This window comes from Oryctolagus cuniculus, chromosome 13 (assembly GCF_051225735.1).
Source record: "Oryctolagus cuniculus isolate XC-2025 breed Fujian yellow rabbit chromosome 13, ASM5122573v1, whole genome shotgun sequence".
NCBI lineage: Eukaryota > Metazoa > Chordata > Mammalia > Lagomorpha > Leporidae > Oryctolagus > Oryctolagus cuniculus.
Window position 1 is genome coordinate 71,467,980 of NC_142879.1, and position 19,513 is coordinate 71,487,492.

The 19,513-nt window shown below is 41.8% G+C and overlaps 1 protein-coding gene across 5 annotated transcripts in view; it reads left to right on the top strand.

The window, feature by feature from the left end:
- Positions 1-19,513, top strand: part of UPF2 (UPF2 regulator of nonsense mediated mRNA decay) — a 133,350-nt gene that overhangs the window by 42,178 nt on the left and 71,659 nt on the right. For all 5 annotated transcript variants that reach the window (XM_008268086.5, XM_008268084.5, XM_089311761.1 and 2 more), the window contains exon 8: positions 6,002-6,087. In XM_008268086.5, the coding sequence (XP_008266308.1) occupies positions 6,002-6,087 (86 nt within the window). The remainder of the gene's footprint in view (positions 1-6,001; positions 6,088-19,513) is intronic.

The following is a 19,513-nucleotide window of genomic DNA, read 5'->3' on the forward strand; positions in this document are numbered from 1 at the left end:
ATGTCTCCTATGAGAGTGGCAGAGACCCAAGTTCTTGAGTTGTCATCTGCTGTATTCCCAGGCCAATCAGTAGGAAGCTGGATTGGAAACAGAATAGCTGGGACTTGAGCTGGCACTCTAGTATGGCATGTCTGCATCCCAGGTGGCAGCTTAAACTGGTGGACCACACACCCAAGCCTGTTTTGTTTTTGTTTTTAAGATTTTATTTGTGTATTTCAAAGGTAGAGTTACAGAGAGACAGTGGCATAAAGAGAGAGAGGTCCTCTATCTGCTGTTTCACTCCCTAGATGGCCTCAATGGCTGGAGCTGGGCTGACTTAAAAGGAGGATCCAGGAACTTCTTCCAGGTCTCCCACATGGGTTCAGGGGCCCAAGGATTTGGGCCATCTTCCACTGCTTTCCCAAGCCATAGCAGAGAGCTGGATCGGAAGTGAAGCAGCCAGCACTCGAAACGATGCCCACATGGGATGCTGGTACTGCAGGTGGCAACTTTACCCACCATGCTACTGCACCTGCCCCTCAAGCCTGTTTTTAAACTTTTTTATTTCTTTTATTTTATTTTTTTTAATTTGACAGAGTTAGCAGTGAGAGAGAGACAGAGTGAAGGGTCTTCCTTCCATTGGTTCACCCCCCAAATGGCCGCTATGGTCAGAGCTATGCCTATCCGAAGCCAGGAGCCAGGTGCTTCCTCCTGGTCTCCCATACGGGTGCAGGGATCCAAGCAATTGGGCCATCCTCCACTGCTTTCCTGGGCCACAGCAGAGAGCTTGACTGGAAGAGGAGCTACTGGGACCAGAACCTGGCGCCCATATGGGATGTTGGCACCGCAGGTAGAGGATTGATTTACCAAATGAGCCACGGCGCCAGCCCCCTGTTTTTAAATTTTAAATAAGAATGAAAGTACAAAATAAAAAATTCTTCCTATCATTTTTTGTCAGTGAGCAATTTAAAATTCTTTGTGTTGTGTACATGGAGCCATTAGGTGTGAATGTTTCTCCTTCCTTCTGTTTATTAATATAAGGGGAAAAAGTTTGGTTAAAGGTCTACATGAATATTTTATTAGATTTTAATCCCTCAAGCCATAATTCTGAGGGAGTGAATTGGTTCTTTTTTTTTTTTTTTTTGTCACAATCAAAAATGCTTTATTTCAGTAATTTGAAAACGGAGAAAAACCTACGTTTCACATAATGTTGCCAGTTGTTCTGATGTATATTTTTAGAGTTTCACTTGTGGCCTCCATCTACTATGTTGATTATTGTTTGTTTTTTTTTTTTAAGTATTTATTTATTTGAAAGGCACAGATAGAGAGACAGAGAGAGATCTTCCATCCACTGGTTCACTCCCTAAATGGCTGCAACAGATGGGCCTGGGCCAGGCTGAAGTCAGTAGCCAGGGGCTTCTTCCAGGTCTCCCATATGGGTGCAGGGGTCCATGTACTTGGGCCGTCCTCTGCTGCTTTCCCAGGGAGCTGGATTGAAGTGGAGCAACTGGGACTGAAACCAGCACCCATAATGGATGCCAGCACTGCAGGTGGAGTCCTGCGCCTCAGTACCGGCCCCACACATTGTTATTCTGAAATCAACTGATTGAAAAATATGGATAATCACTTTGGAAGTGGTGTCAGTTAAAGTGTACATTCAGATGGTTTGTGGCTGCATCTCTTCACTCATATATAGTCTCTTGTTCCCTTGGGAGGGCATTATGTCAGTGTTGGTGGTTGTGCACTTCAAGCGGTTTACTTGTCTCCTTTCAACATCTTTAGTTGTATATTTATATCCCAAAGTGAAGAATTCTTTTAGGCAACCTTAGTAGTGAATATCACTCATGGAAATGGTTATTTCTACATGCATTTGATGATCAGAAGAATTTATTTTTACTTGATAGGATAAAAAGACTTGCCGGCGCCGTGGCTCACTAGGCTAATCCTCCGCCTTGTGGCGCCGGCACACCGGGTTCTAGTCCCGGTCGGGGCGCCAGATTCTGTCCCGGTTGCCCCTCTTCCAGGCCAGCTCTCTGCTGTGGCCAGGGAGTGTAGTGGAGGATGGCCCAAGTGCTTGGGCCCTGCACCCCATGGGAGACCAGGAGAAGCACCTGGCTCCTGCCATCGGATTGGCGCGGTGCGCCGGTCACAGCGTGCCGGCCTCGGCGGCCATTGGAGGGTGAACCAACGGCAAAGGAAGACCTTTCTCTCTGTCTCTCTCACTGTCCACTCTGACTGTCAAAAAATAAATAAATAATAAAAAATTAAAGAAAAAAGATTTGACTTTCTTTCATTTACCTGAAACATTTTGAAACACGTTTTGCAAAAGCATCTTACTGAATTGACAAGCAGCAGGGGTACTCCATATGACTACTGGGAATGTGAATCCTTTGCTTCCATTTCTTCCCATCTAGCAGGAACTAGTATAAGAATAATATACTAAGAATAAGTACAAGAATTTATGCATGTGTGAAACTTTTTCCTTTTTTCTAATTTCCTTAAATTTATTAAATTTACTACCTCTGGCAGCTTTCCTAATCATGTAGTGAACTCCTACTCTGTGGATCAAGCACTGACATGCTTTTCTAGCTCCCACTTTGGGGAGAGTTTTAAATAGTACCTTGTGTGTGACTGACCCTTGATTATCTGATAAGAAAAGTGTTTATTATCTTCTTTACTTTTGTAACATTTAGGAAGATTATACAAAGTATTGTATTTCAAAGGGCAATTCTCAAAAATCATTTTTGAAGAATGTCTTTATTTGTAGTGTGTTTGCTAATCTATGTGGAAACATAGCCATGTAAGCATTTTCTTAATACTACCTTTCTTGAAATTGTTGATTTCAGAGGTTTTGGAGGGGTAAATTTTTTCAGTGCTAACCAGTTTTCTTTTCTGAGTACATGACCTTTGGTGTTTTTCTTTGTTAAACTACTAATGATATTTATTCCTCACTTTGCCTTAGGAGTTTACACAATCTCAAGGGAATTTTTTCAGTGTTTCATATGGGTGAATTACTTGAATGGTCTTTAGTGTATTTTCAGCTTTTTTCTTTGTTATTCTTGTAATAAACTGGCTGTTACAAGATGTAAAATTTAATAGCATTTTTATACTACCTTTAGAAGCAGAAAAATTTTAATTTTACTGTCTTGACTAATGCTGACATACAGTGTAGATCTTGTTGTATACTCTGCAGTTTCATTTCCTGGGTTTAAATCTAATCAAAATTAGTTGTGCCACTTACTCCAATAGAGGTTGTAATCAGATGGGAAACATTTTAATGCATTACTTTACTAATGAAGAATAGACATTTTTACAAAGGTTTATTTATTTATTTTGAAAGAGATGTGGCAGGGAGAGATCTTCTATCTGCTGGTTCGCTTCCCAAGTAAAGGCATGGCCAGTGCCAAACCAGGTCAAAGCCAGGAGCCAGGACTTTCTTCAGGGTCTCCCATGTGAGTGCCAAGGGCCCTGGTATTTGGGCCAATATCCATTGCTTTACCAGGCCATTAGCAGGGAACTAGATTGAAAGTACAGCATTTGGGACATGAACCAGTACCCATGTGGGATACTGGCATCACAGGTGGTAGCTTTACCTGCTATGCCACTACACGGCTGCAAGAATAGAAATTCTTTATAGTTCATTAAAATTGAGGATCTTGTGTGTGTGTGGCTGTGTGTGCGCATGTGTGTAATATATACTCTTTTTGACTTCCAGCTTCTTTTTTTTTAAGATTTTAATTTATTTGAGAGGTAGAGTTGTAGACAGAGGGAGAGACAGAGAGAAAGGTCTTCTGTCCAGTGATTCTCTCCCCAAATGGGGCAATGGGTGGAGCTGGACTGATCAGGAGCCAGGAGCTTCTTCCGGGTCTTCCATGTGGTGGCAAGGGCCCAAGGATTTGGGCCATATTCTGCTGTTTTCCCAGGCCATACCAGATAACTGGGTGGGAAGTGGAGCAGCTGGGACTCAAACTAGCACCCATGTCAGATGCTGGTGCTGCCAGCGGAGGCTTATCTCATTATGCCGCAGTGACTGCCCCAGTCTGAGGGTCTTTTACTTGTGTCTGATCCTCAAATCAGTATAACAGTTATAATTAATGATAGTCATTTGAACCTATGAAAGGAAATATTTGACATACTCAGAAATATATCTAATGATAGTTTATTTTTAAATTTATTTTCACTTTTATTCGAAAGATAGATTTAAGAGAGACGGGGAGAGATTTTGCATATGCTGGTTCACTTCCCCGGTGTCCACAGTAGCCAGGACTGGGGTCTGCGGAAGCCAGGATCCTGGAACTTAATCCTGGTCTTCCATATGGGTGGCAGGGAGCCAAGTACTTTGAACCATTTTCTGCTGCCTCCCACGATGCATATTAGTAGCAAGGTGAATCAGAAGTGTGGAGTAGCCAGGATGTGAACAACACTCTTTTATGGGATCCAGTCATCCCATGTGGTATCCAACCACTGTAATAAATGCCTGCTTCATTTGCTCTGTTTTTTTTTTTTTTTTTTTTTTTTTTTTAAGATTTACTTATTTATTTGAAAGGCAGAGATGCAGAGAGATAAGGCAGGGGGGAGTTTCAGAGAGAGAGAGAGAGAGGTAGATCTTCTATCTGTTGGTTCACTCCCCAAATGGCCACAACAGCCAGGGCTGGGTCAGGTTGAAGCCAGGAACCAGGAGCTTCTTCCAGGTTTCCCAGATGGATGCAGGGGCCCAAACACTTGGACCATCTTCTGCTATTTTCTCAGCTGCATTAGCAGGGACCTCAATCAGAAGTGGAGCCCATATGGGATGCCAGCACTATATCTTCTATGCCACAGTGTTGGCCCTCATTCTATTTTTTTTTAAGATTTTTTATTTATTATTTATATGAGAGGCAGAATTACAGTGAGAGGGAAAGACAGAGAGAAAGGTCTTCTCTCTGCTGGTTCACTCCCCAAGTGGCTGCAGTGGCCGGAATTGGACTGATCCGAAGCCAGGAGCCAGGAGCTAGAAGCTTCTTCCTGGTCTGCCACGTGGGTGCAGGGGCCCAGGTACATGAGCCATCTTCTACTGCTTTTCTCAGGCCATAGGAGAACTGGATTGGAAGAGAAGCAGTTGGAACTAGAACTTGCATCCATATGGGATGCCAGCACCGCAGCTGGAGGATTAACCTACTGCACCATGGCACTGACGCCCTCATTCTGTTTGTAAAGTAGAACTTAAACTTGCTGTTTTCCCAATATTTTTTATATTTACACATGTATTTTAAAAATACCAATTACTCATATTTTAATTTCCAGAAAATTTCTAGAGCATAGGCTTTTCTCAGCTTTTCTTTGATGCTTAGATCAAATGTAACATATTGATGAATACCGGACACAGTTTTGTTGTGACAGTATACAGTGGTAGATTGCTGTACGAAATAGCAAATGAGGGTGTTCATTATAGTCCTATGATGTGTTTTGTCTTGTCTTGTTTTGTTTTGTTGTGTATTATTAGGATATGGTTTCTTTGATTTAAGTTACCAAAATCTGATTGTCAGCACACATATCTTTTTAGTACTTTTTTAGTCTTAATTTTCCCTATGAATAATCTATACCTTTCGTTCTTAATTCATCTTTATTGTTTTTTTGTCACCTTTATGAGCATTAGTTTCTTGACTCTTGGTAACTATTCTTGCTACTTTTTAGTTCTATCAGAAGGTTTTTCTGATATTAACATTGATTTATTCATCTTTAACGAGGGTGTTGACTGAACTTTTCATATAGTTATTTGCCAAACATCTCCTGGTAGGTCTTCAGGCTACCCCACCTGAGTGTCTATTTTCAGCAACACTAGGTTGCATTTAGAAGATATGAAGCATATATTTTTAGATATGTAAGGAGAGAGGACTTGGAATCTAGATGTCTTTTATTTTGGGATATTTTTATACTACTCCCATTTGAAATGTTTAGGAACAAGTAAAAATGTTGTAGTAAGCAGGGGTTCAGTAGCTAGAATGAGGTTTTTTAAGAAAAAAGTTTGATTTTTCTCCTATAGGCAGCAATGGATTTTTGCATGAACATGAACACAAAAGCAAACAGGAAGAAGTTGGTACGGGCACTCTTCATAGTTCCTAGACAAAGGTAGGTATTTTATAAAAAAAAGTATTGTGTTAGTCTTTTTACCATGTAATGATAAAAAGTTTTTATTTCTCTCTTTAAAATTATCAACCATTCTTTCAGTAGACATTGTTGGTTGTAGTGTATTTTCTAGACCTTGTTTTTCACTGATTTTTGCTCTTTGTTAGCACTAATGGAAATCTTTCCCATTGTATTTGTGGTACTTTAAGAGACAATGTTTAAAAATACATATAATTTAAGAATAATAATACCAATAATTACTAGAAGCAATTGGTTTACATTTTTGCCTCTGAGGAGAAAAAGTAATGAATAGTATAATTTTTCGTACAGTTTTTATTTTGTGTAAAGATAAAAATTTAGTGTGGCTAATTGTTGGAGTTATGTTTAAATGATAAATTTCAACTTATTTGCATAATTATGGTGGGCCAGAGTTGAGATAGTTTGCCTGAAGATTCATTTACTAGAGCTAAAAGTCTCATTATTATGTTGCAAGTAATTCAAGACATATATTCAGTTCCAAAATATTTTCAGAGACTTGCAGTGCTTTGTATTTCACTAAATTAATATCCTGCTTCACCTGGACATTGCAAGACCCCTTGTAGACTGTTAACTATAGGAACCTGGAGAAGATCCATTTCTTTCTATGAGTAAAGATTTTTGTTAACTATTATAATTTATATACAGTATAGCTAAGATAGATCCTTTCCCCTAAAAGATAAGGATTCTGAGGGGTTTCTCTTAAGATTTCTTCAACAAATTTTTGATTTGATCCATTCATTGGTTGAGACTCATGATCTCTTAATAATGTTAAGATTTATCAACGAAGCCAAATCACTGCTTGTCAGTTGTTTTTTTTTTTTTTTAAGATTTATTTATTTGAAACTCGGAGTTACAGAGAGGCAGAAGCAGGGTGACGGGAGAGGTCTTCTATCTGCTGGTTCATTCCCCAGATGGACGCAACGTCCAGAGCTGTGCTGATCTGAAGCCAGGAGCTTCTTCTGGGTCTCCCACATGGGTACAGGGGCCCAAGGACATGGGCCATTTTCCACTGCTTTCCTAGACCATAGCAGAGAGCTGGATCGGAAGTGAAGCAGCCAGGACTCAACCTGCGCCCATAGGGGATGCCACCACTGCAGGCAGCAGTTGTATCGGCTACACCACAGTGCTGGCCCCCTTGTCAGTTTTCTTTCACAGTGTTTGGTGTCTCTTGTTTGCAATATTAATAGGAGTATTTGGCTTTTCTTTTTATGGGGCAAAGGAGAGAGCATCTGTTAATATAGTGAATAGAGCATGAACAATTATTTATTTTACAATTCATGGATATTTTATAATGTAAAACTATATACTTTATTCCAGCAAATCTGAATTTGCATCACACATGAGGCCCCTTATTTAAGGAAAATTATGAAAGAAAAAAATTTTGCCAGTTTTAAAGCTTTGTTAGATATGTTTCAATTTCATATGTACACCTTGAAATGAAAATTTAGATTCTTTTCTTTACCTTATATAATGGAATGTTTCCTTTCAGAGACAATTTGTGGTTTGAGAGGAGAGAAAAATTTAAAAAATATTTAAGTAGGCCAAGAGAAATAGATCTGTTTTGTTTTTGTAGCATATAAAGAGACTAATTTATTCACTGATTTTTTTTAAAGATTTATTTTATTTTACTTGAAAGTCAGGGTTATACAGAGGAGAGGCAGAGAGAGAGAGAGAGAGAGAGAGAGAGACTTCCATCCAATGGTTCAACCCCCAATTGGCTGCAACAGCCAGAGCTGTGCCGATCCGAAGCCAAGAGCCAGGAGCTTCCTCTGGGTCTCCCACGCAGGTGCAAGGGCCCAAGGACTTGGGCCATCTTCTACTACTTTCCCAGGCCACAGCAGAGAGCTGGACAGGAAGTGGAGCATCCGGGTCTTGAACCAGTGCCCATATGGGATGCCCGCACTTCAGGCCAGGGCATTAACCCAATGCGCCACAGTGCCGGCCCCAAGAGAGTAATTTAGGTTTGTTGGAATCTACCTGATGTTTTCAAGTTTATTCATTGCAGAAATAATTCTTTAAGGGTCTGCTATATGATGTGGTGAACAAGATCGACTTGACTCTTATATTCAGTTAGTTTACAGTTTTGAGTGGATGAAGGTGAATCGTTCTAAGTGCAGACATCTAGAAGGAGTGCAGTGTTCTTTGAGGCATAGATCTGATTGATTAATTATGGGGAGTCATAGAAGGCTGCCTAGAACATGGGACATTTAATCTGAGTCCTAAGAAAGGCATTACAGGGGATGGCAGAGGGACAGTAATGTAGAGAGACCATTTCTTTCTCCTCTTATTTTCTTTTAATAAATATTGCCAAATGTGTTGGTGCATCTGTATGTTTATATTATTTGAGAGGTGGACTGAAAGAAAAAGCAAGCTCCCTTCTACTGGTTCATTCCCCAAATGCCCACAGCAGTCTTATCTAAAGCCAGGAGCCTGCAACTCAATCCCAGGTTTCCCATGTGGGTGGTAGAGACCCAAGTACTTGAGCCATTACCTGCTGCCTTCCAGAGTACACATTAGCAGGAAACTGGAATGAGCAACTGAACCAGGACTTGAACCCAGGCACTACAGTATGGGATGCTGGTGGCTTAACCACTAGTTCAAACACCTGCCCTTGGATCCAGTGGTTATACCACCTGCATCCCAAGTTAGAACATTTCTTTCTTTCTTTTTTTTTTTTTTTTTTTTAATATTTGTCATTATATTTATAGAGCTAAGTCTTTTTTTCTTAGTTTTTTTTTAAATGTTTATTTATTTGAAAGTCAGAGTTATAGAGAGAAGAGAGGCAGAGAGTGAGAGAGAGAGAGAGAGAGAGATCTTCCATCTGCTGGTTCACTCCCCAGATGGCTGCAATGACCAGAGCTGTGCCGATCCGAAGCCAGGAGACTGGCGCTTCTTCCAGGTCGCCCATGTGGGTGTAGGGGCCCAAGGGCTTTGGCCATCTTCTACTGCTTTCCCAGGCCATAGCAGAGAGCTGGATCAGAAGTGGAGCAGCCGAGTCTCGAACCGGTGCCCATATGGGATGCCGGTGCTTCAGGCCAGGGCGTTAACCCACTGTGCCACAGCACCGGCCCCAAGTTAGAACATTTCTGATAGAGGAAACAATGGAAGATCTCTCTTTCTTCTCCCTCTCCTTCCTCCTCTCTCTGTAATTCTGCCTTTCAAGTAAATAAAAAATGAATCTCAAAAGAAAAAATCATTACAGATTCAGGATTCTTCAGGAGGAAGAATGGCTAGAATTAAGACGGAAGAAGTTGATAATCGGCTAGATAAGAAAGGGCATTAAGTACCATGTTATGTAATCTCAACTCTCTACAAGGCAGGCACTGTGATGAAAGAAGTAAACATGGCCTCCTTCCTGTACCTTATACTTTAAAGGACAACATTGGGGAGTTCAAGAAAGACGTTTCTGCAGTAGTTGGTCCTTTCCCATATCCCCTCTCTACATATTGTTTCCTCCCAAATGGACACAACAGCAGAAGCTAGGCCAGGTGGACGTCAGGGGCCCTGAGCTTCTTCCAGATTTAGGGACTTGAGCCATCTTCCACTGCTTTCCTAGGTATATTAGCAGGGAGCTGGATCAGAAGTGGAGCAGCCAGATCTTAAACGGGCACCCATATGGGATTCTGGCATTGCAGGTAGAGGCTTAACCTGCTACGCCAGGACACTGACCCCTGTAATGATTGCTTGAATATCCTTTGCCCTCCCCACATCAATGTCATTGCCTCTGCTTTCTGGGATCCTTTATTTTTCCACTGGTAATTTGACTTGCTGCCTCTGAGTAACCCATCATCTTTCCCTTGTGTAGGTAGAGTTGCTCTTTGTAGCACTTGCAGCATGACTTCATAGAAGGAAGCAGGCACTTCATATCTTGATTGTTGGTTTGCTGCCTGTTTCCCTGTTAATCTGTAGAGACTATCGGCTTTTTAGGAGAGAGGACTAGATCTTCTAATTTTGTACATCTCTAACACCAAGGGGTACTTAAAAAAAAAAAACAATTTATTTTATTTATTTGAAAGAGTTGCAGAGTGAGGTAGAGTCAGAGAGAGAGAGGTCTTCCATCTACTGGTTCATTCCTCAGAGAGCTGCAACAGCTGGAGCTGGGCTGATCCAAAACCAGGAGTCAGGAGTTTCTTCCAAGTCTCCCACATGGGTGCAGGGGCCCGAGGACTTGGGTCATCTTGTACTGCTTTCCGAGGCCATAGCAGAGAGCTGGATCAGAAGTAGAGCAGCCTTAACTCGAACCAGCACCCATATGGGATGCTGGCACTGCAGGCTGGGGCTTTTAACCCACTGCACCACAGCGCCAGCCCCTCAAGTATACTTTAAAGCACAGGAGAGGCTTAAAAAATACTTGATGAATTAATGTTGGTCATATACAATTTACAAAAATTAATAATACATTTATATGCCTCAAATCTTAGAAGTGCAAAATGATATTTGATGAAAAATAGCTTTGTCATTGTCTGTTCATCAATCCTACTACCACTACTCCCCCTAGGAAGCTAGTGTCTTCAGTCTTAGACACCCTCTCAAAGTTTCTCCTGCAGTTTCAAGAAAGTACAATTAGAGATTCTTATTTCCCATGTTTTATACAAAGGGAAATTTATTTTTTATTAAAGATTGTATTTATTTATTTGAGAGGTAGAGTTATAGACAGTGAGAGAAGCAACAGAGAGAAAAGGTCTTCGATCTGCTTGTTCACTCCCCAAATGGCAGCAACTGTTGGAGCTGGGCCAATCCAAAGCCAGGAGCCAGTAAAACTTCCTCCAAGTCTCCCACAAAGATGAGGGGGCATAAGGACTTAGGCCATCTTCCACTGCTTTTCCAGACCAAAGCAGAGAACTGGATCATAAGAGGAGCAGCTGGGACTAGAACCAGCACCCATATAAGATGCCAGTGTCGGCAGGCGGAGGATTAACCTACTGCTCCACAGCGCTCACCCCAGGGCAACTTATAATACTTACCTTTATTTCAGTATATAAAGATTTCCCTTGTTCTTTCTTTTAAAACTGCACTGTTCCTTTTTATGAATGTATTGTATTTAACTATTTTTGACTTTCAGGTCTTCTACCATTATAAGTAATAACTTACCTGTGCTGTGTCTTTCTTTCTCTTTCAGTATTTTTACCAAAAAACCTAGCTCTTGGTTTTATTATTTATTCTACTCATTCACTATTTTCTTTCTTATTTTGGTCTGTTTTCTTTATTTTTTTCCTTTTTAATTCCTTTTCTGTCATTTCATGAGTTGTACTTTGAGCTTTTTTAGCTATGTCTTTTAGTTCTGACAGGTGATTTCTTATGTTTTCTAGAAATTCTGTTGTTTATTTCTCTTGTGACCCAAAGAGAATTTTCAAATTTGCAGGTAGTGGAGCTTTTTTGTTTCGTTTATGACTTTATTACTAATGCATATTTTTATTACAATTGTTATCTGAGAAGAGAATATTGTTTATTTTTACATTTTGGAATTTTAAAAATTTTCTTTGTAACTTTATTGTCAATTTTTATGAATATTCCCTGGGCTTTTTTAAAAAGACAGAATTTTATTTTAATGGTGTGCTGTAAACATATTTTTTTGGGTTTACGTTATTAAATAGCTATCTTGTTAGGATCTTTTTTTTTTTTTTGCTTTGTTGTCCACTTACTGAGGGCAGTGTGACTTAATTATCCTGGTAGCTTACTTGATTTCAACTTTTAGAATGTTTATTATTTGTTGTATAGATAAAACTTGCCTTTTCATTGTGAATTCCACCTACCATTATAAAGTGTCTTTCTTGGTGTTACTTAATGCTTTTGTGGCTTGAATTTCAATGTATGTGTTGTTGATGATTACAATTTCTGCTTTTGGGGGAGGGGGCTACATTTTAGGTGCTGCCTTTGTCTTTTCTTTCATTTAAGTCTTTCACAGTCATTTAATTTTAGTTGAATCTGAAGTGCTTTGTGAATTGAATTGAATTTATTGAATTGAATTTTACTTTGAGTTATGTGCTGAAAATATGTTACTGAGTTCTGTTATACTTTCGTTTTACATCTTTGAAATCTTTAATTATGTGGTGTGTTTGTATTTTTAAATTTGGCTTATCAGCGTGTGTAGGACCCCAAAAGCGGTGTCCTTTTGTGACGACCCCAGAAACACAGACTCCAGACCAGACGATGCAAAAGGCAGGAGGCAATTTTATTTCATTTGCGCAAATGGGCCCTCTACTGCTGCAAGCAGCGAGCAAGAGAGAGGAGCCCCGAACAATCATTTTACACAGTTTATAAAGGGCAAAACCACAAAATTAACATACTATAGGGTGGCGTAAGTTTATTGGGCAACTACAAGGGGAGGAGGTCGTCGAGGAGGAGGAGAAACGGGGGGCTATGTGCCCTACCTGTCTAAGCTTGGATAAGGGGAGGGGGTCCTTGAAGAGCAGAAAGGGGTGGCTACGTGCCCTACGTGCCTCACGGTTTCTTTGTTAAGCTTGAACAAGCACAGGGGAGGGGGCTTAGGTGCATACCAGGATGTTCTGTCGCCCTTATCTCTGGGTAGTAGCCCTTATCTCTGGGTAGTAGCTATCTGCTTTCTCTGTGAACTTAGTTTACTCCCCATTTCCCAGGACTGTTTTATTAAGGCCATTTTTTATGGCGGCTCTTGGCTCCTTTCACGTGTTTTCTGGTTTTAAGAAGACTTGTATATTTATTTTAATGCTTTATAAGCTTGCTCAGTGTCTTTTGCTCCCTAGCATGAACAGTGATAAAATTAGCTTGGTTTCTCTTCTGTTTTTCCTCACCCATCTGATCTTAGTTTGTACTGTTGTATTTCTTAGTGTCTTTTTTTTTTCTCATAAATGTGTTTATTTTTGTATTATTTAAGTTGACTTAGAATAGAGGTGGTTTTTTTTAAAGATTTATTTATTTATTTGAAATTCAGAGTTATAAAGAGGCAGAGGTGTGTGGAGTGGGGAGGCATGTCTTCGATCTGCTGGTTCACTCCCCAAATGGCTGCAGTGGCCGGAACTGGGTCAATCTGAAGACAGAAGCCAGTAGTTTCCTCTGGACCTCCCACACAAGTGCAGGGTCCCAAGCACTTGGGCCATCTTCTGCTTCCCAGGCTTCAGTAGAGAGCTGGACCAGTAGAGGGGCAGCTGGGTCTGGAACCGTCCTTCAAATGGAATTCCAGCACTGCAGGTGGTGACTTTACCTGGTGTGCCACAGTGCCTGCCCCTAGAATAGACTTCAGCTTCCAGCATTGCAATTAGGCAGGTAGCAAACTTACTCTCTTCTTACCTATTCCTCCTCACTGTTTGATTTTTGTTGTTGATAATATATCCTGATAAAGAGTAAGACATTTGGCCGGCGCCGCGGCTCACTAGGCTAATCCTCCGCCTAGCGGCGCCGGCACACCGGGTTCTAGTCACGGTTGGGGCGCCGGATTCTGTCCCGGTTGCCCCTCTTCCAGGCCAGCTCTCTGCTGTGGCCAGGGAGTGCAGTGGAGGATGGCCCAGGTGCTTGGGCCCTGCACCCCATGGGAAACCAGGAGAAGCACCTGGCTCCTGGCTCCTGCCATCGGATCAGCACGGTGCGCCGGCCGCAGCGTGCCGGCCGCGGCGGCCATTGGAGGGTGAACCAACAGCAAAAGGAAGACCTTCCTCTCTGTCTCCCCCTTTCACTGTCCACTCTGCCTGTCAAAAAAAAAAAGAGTAAGACATTTTCATTCTCCTTTGTCAGTCCAGCACCCGTTTTTGCTTTTATCTTTTCTCTCCAGTTTAAAGTATTCAGTACTACCTGCCTGTCCTGTGGTTTTCCAGGTATCTGTTGGTTTGCTGAAGTTTATGGTCTAATAGTTTTTTCAAGAATAGGTCTTGGGGAAAATACCTCTTTTTCTCTTGTATAGTGAGAATAATAGAACTGAATGGTAGTTTTAGGATCCATGAATGATAGCTATAGTATCTATGGCTCATACCTTTTGGCTTTAACTATCTTATGGGCATTACCAGATAGTCATCTGGCATCTGGTTACTGCTGTGGAGGAGTCTTAGGCCAGCCTCTGTGACCTCCCAACCTGGGCATTTATGAGGCTGCCCCAGCAGTTCTTTCCCTGATAACTCCAGCAGTGCTTTACCATTTATTACTCTCAGTTATTTTCTGTGCCTTTTCAGTTTTTCACACTCAAAATTTCAAGGAAGTTTTTTTAATTCTATACCTAACTTGTTCTTTTCTCTTGTTTTGGTTTCCTTATTCCAAGTGTGCATCCCTTGGCTGTCCTTTACTTATTTTCTAGCTATTGTATCATATCAGTGCCTCCTTTTTCTGACCTCTGCCTCTTATACTCTGGTATTGTGTAGTCTGTTCCCCTAAGTGCTCCTTTCTCCTTTCTTCTTTTATTTAACTTTTTAAAAACATTAGTGTCAAATTATTGAGCCAGAATTTTCCTGTATTTCATGGCAATATTCTGTGAACTCTTCTATGCTTCCAGGGTTATGGTGGAAGAGATAGGCTTGGAAAGCAAGCGTGTAAACTCAGCCTGTCCTGAGTTCTGTGAATGGGAAGTGACGGTTTACTTGGCCTATTGACTGGGACAACAAAAACATCCAGAAAATGTAGAGAAGCATGTGGAGCGTTGGGGTTAGCACCATGGTCTCTGCTACAGAAATATAGGAATTTGTTTTTAGTCATTATGCTTTCATTCCTCTAGTAAGTTATCTCATTGAAAACAATAAAAAAATAGTTCTCATTACGTTTTGGCTTGCAGGGGACAGTCTGTTGAAAGATGTAATTATGTGTAGCTTCCACAGTTACTTTTACTGGCATTTCTATGCTTTTATCATAGAAATCATAGATACCATTTTTGTATCAAAGTATAATTTGCATAGGATTAGATTTCTAATTTTTATCTCTAGTATTAGTAGTACTTTCTGTAATAAAACCATCTCAGTCTTTTTAAAGTTTTTTAGGATGTAATTTTTTTTTTGAAAAGTGTGTTCTTTTTTAAAATTATTTATTTTTTAAAGATTTATTTATTTTGAAAGTAAGAGTTACACAGACAAAGAAGGAGAGGCAGAGAGAGAGAGAGGTCTTCCATCCGCTGGTTCATTCCTCAATTGGCTGCAAAGGCCAGAGCTGTGCTGATCTGGAGCCAGGAGCCAAGAGCCTCCTCTGGGTCTCCCACACAGGTGCAGGGGGCCCAAACACTTGGGCCATCCTACACTGCCCTCCCAGGCCACAGCAGAGAGCTGAATTGGAAGTGGAACAGCCAGGACTCGAACTGGCGGCCATATGGGATGCCAGCACTGCAGGCGGCAGCTTTAGCCACTATACCACAGCATCGGCCCCTTTACTGCGTCGTTTAGAAAATTAGTGCCTCTGTTTGCAGATCTGTAACAAGAGTATTATGGAGCAACTTGGACCAGGTTAATGTTAGTTGGCTGTGTATTTGAGAGTTGGCTGAGTATTTGAGAGATCCTGTCTACTGGTTCAGTCCTCAAATACTTGTAGCAGCCTGGTCTGGACCAGGTCAAAGCTGGGAGCCAGGAATGATATCTTGATCTCCACATAGGTGGTAGGAATCCAACTACCTGAGCCAGCACTACTGTTTTCCAGGTTCTGCATTAGCAGGAAGGCACTCCAGTAGAGGACACACATGTCTTAATGGGTGTCTCACCACTTGGTGAAACATCTTTTTTTTTTTTTTTTTAAGATTTATGTATTTACTTGAAAGTCAGTTGCAAAGAAGGGGGACTTCCATTTGTTGATTCTCTCCCCAAATGGCTGCAACGGCTGGAGCTATGCTGATCTGAAACCAGGAGCCAAGAGCGTCCCCTGGGTCTCCCAGTTAGGTGTAAGGGCCCAAGCACCTGGGCTGTCTTCCACTGCTTTTCCAGGCCATGGCAGAGAGCTAGATCAGAAGTGGAGCATCCGAGACTCGAACCGGCACCCATATGGGATGCTGGCACTGCAAGCGGTGGCTGTGCCTGCTGTGCCACAGCACTGGCCCCGACATCTACCTTTTAGTTGTATACTTTTATTGATCATAAAAGCCTTTAATTTAGAAGGTCTTTGGTTCCAGGTATCTTTTACTTTACCAGCAAAGTTAGGCTTGTCTCCAGGGAAGATGTCTTAGTCTCTAGGGATGTTAGAATAGAAGAGTAGTAGTTAAATGCCAGTAAATCTTTTGATCATCCTGTTTCTGCTTCTCCTGCCCTCATATGGTCCCAAACCTTTCTCTCTGTTGAGTCTGATTTGATAACCTTCAAGGATGGAGGTGAGAGAAACAGAGGGTTAGATCTGGAGTAAATAGGCTAGGATATTCTGAGCATCAGCAGTTAAGAGCTGTTGGAGGTAGCAAATTCCTGTGAGTCCTCTAGACTTAGGGGTAAGCTGGGCCACTTTGTGGGGAGGTGACAGAGACTTAACCTCCTATGCCACTGCCAGCCCCTCAGGTCTTTATCTTGTGGTTTACTCTCCAAATGGCTGGGGCTGGGTCAGACCAAAGCCAGGAGTCTGGAACTCCAGGCACTTGGTCCATCTTCCTCTGCTTTTCCCAGGAGCATTGACAGGAAACTGGATTGGAAGCAGAGCAGCCAAGGACTCAACGGTGCTCCCATATGGGATGCCAGCCATGCAAGTGGCGGCTGAACATGCTGCACCACAGCATAGCCATTGGGCCTCCTTTTGAAACATCCCCTTTCTTTTTCTGAGACATATTGTTCTCCCAACCTCCCTATTGGGTGTGAATCCTTTTGGATGTCTTTATTTTTTCTGTTATCAGGATTCCTTCCTTCATGCATCTAGCCTAAACTGATTTTTAAGAACCAGAACAAATTAGGTAGCAGTTACTTGAAGACATTGGACTGGGGCTGATGCCATGGTGCACTAGGTAAATCCTCCGCCTGTGGTGCCGGCATCCCATATGGGCACCGGTTCTAGTCCCGGCTGCCCCTCTTTCAGTCCAACTCTCTGCTGTGGCCTGGGAGGGCAGTGGAGGATGGCCCAAGTGCTTGGGCCCTTGCACCGCATAGGAGACCAGGAGGAAGCACCTAGCTCCTGGCTTCGGATCGGTGTAGCACCGGCCGTGGCGGCCATTTTGGGGGGTGAACCAACGGAAGGAAGACCTTTCTCTCTGTTTTTCTCTCTCACTGTCTATAACTCTACCTGTCAAATAAAAAATAAAAAGAAAATTTTAAAAAATTTTAAAAAATGAAGGCATTGGACCACAATACCTTGTAGGTTATATATATATTCTATGGTAGAGAATATAACTATTTTACCCAGTCAATGCTTGGACATCAGTGTGCTGGGGAACTCTTAAGTTTCTTTATAGTTCTTTAAAAAAATGTATTGAGATTAATCAATACACTATACAATTCTCCCTTTTAAAATATGCAGTTCAAATATATGTAATGATCACCACGGCCTAATTTTAAAACATTTCTATTTTACCTCTGAAATAAACCCCATATCCATTGGCAGTGAATCCTATTTGTTCTCTGTTCCTTTTCCTGCCAGCTGTAATCAACTATCAGTTTGCTTTCTGCCTCTATGGATTGCTGTTCTGTACATTTCAGATAAATGGAATAGTACAGTATGTGGCCTTTAGTGTCTAGTTTCTTTCCCTCAGCATGTTTTCAGAATTTCCTCATGTCATAACATGTGTCACTAGTTCATTCCTTTTTACGACTAAATAATAATCCATTATGATGGGTGTACCACATTTTGTTTATCCATTCATCAGTTGATAAATATTCTGGCTTTCACTTTTTGGCTGTTATGCTCCTATGACTGTTTGTGTACAAATCTTTTGGTAGATACCTGTTTTTTTTTAAGCTTCTATTTAATAAATACAAATTTCTTAGTTACAGCTTTAGGAATATAGTGGTTTTTCCCTCTATACCTGCCCTCCCACACCCACTCGTGTCCCACCTGCTACTCCCTCTCCCATCCCATTCTTCATTAAGATTCATTTTTAATTATGTTTATATACCAGAAGACCAACTCTATACTAAGTAAAGATTTCAACAGTTTCACCCATACAGCACACAAAGTATAAAGTACTGTTTAAAGATTAATTTTTAAAATTTTTTAAATTTTTATTTGAAAGAGTTACAGAGGGGCGGCGCCAGGGCTCACTTGGCTAATCCTCCACCTGTGGCACCAGAATCCCATATGGGCCCCGGGTTCTAGTCCCGGTTGCTCCTCTTCCAGTCCAGTTGCTCCTCTCTGCTGTGGCCCAGGAAGGCAGTGGAGGATAGCCCAAGTGCTTGGGCCCCTGCACCCACGTGGGAGACCAGGAAGAAGCACCTGGCTCCTGGCTTCGGATCGGCGTAGCTCTGGCCGTAGTGGCCATTTCGGGGGTGAACCAATGGAAGAAAGGCCTTTCTCTCTGTCTCTCCTTCTCACTGTCTGTAATTCTATCTGTCAAATAAATAAATTAAAAAAAAAAAGTTACAGAGAGAGGTAGAGACAGAGGGAGAGGTCTTCCATCCGCTGGTTCACTCCCCAGATGGCCACAATGGCTGGAGCTGAGCCGATCCAAAGCCAGGAGCCAGGAGCTTCTTCCAGGTCTCCCACCTGGGTGCAGGGGCTCAAGGACTTGGGCCATCCTCCACTGCTTTCCCAGGCCATTGCAGAGAGCTGGATTGGAAGAGGAGCAGCTGGGACTAGAACCAGCGCCCATATGGGATGCCGGCGCTTCAGGCCAGGGCTTTAGCCCACGGCGCCACAGCGCTGGCCCCAAAAGACTAGTTTTACCATTATTTCGCATAGTACAACTCGTTAAGGACAGAGGTAAGTGGGGAGTAAGTGCACAGTGACTCCTGTTGTTGATTTAACAATTGACACTCTTATTTATGACGTCAGTGATCACCCAAAGCTCTTGTCATGAGTTGCCAAGGCTATGGAAGCCTCTTAATTCCACAAACTCCATCAGTATTTAGATAAGGCCATAAGCAAAGTGGAAGTTCTCTCCCATCAGAGAAAAGTGCCTCTTTCTTTGATGGCCTGTTCTTTTTCCTGGGATATCACTCCAGAGATCCTTCATGTGGATCATTTTTTGCTAGTGTCTTGGCTTTCCATGCCTGAAATGCACTCATGGGCGTTTCAGCCAGATCTGAATGCCATAAGGGCTGATTCTGTGGCCAGAGTGCTGTTTAGGGTGTTTGTCATTCTATGAGTCTGCTTGTGGCCTGCTTCCCATGTTGGATCATTTTTAATTCTATCTATTGTTATTACCAGACACTTGGTCTTATTTATGTGATTGACATTTATTCCTATCTACATGATCAATTGCACACTTAAAATGATCACTTTAACATGATACCTGTTTTTTATTCTGTTGGGTATATACCTGGGAGTGTAATTGCTGAGTCATATGGTAACTCTAACTACAGTGGCTTCCAAATTGTTTCTTAGTGAT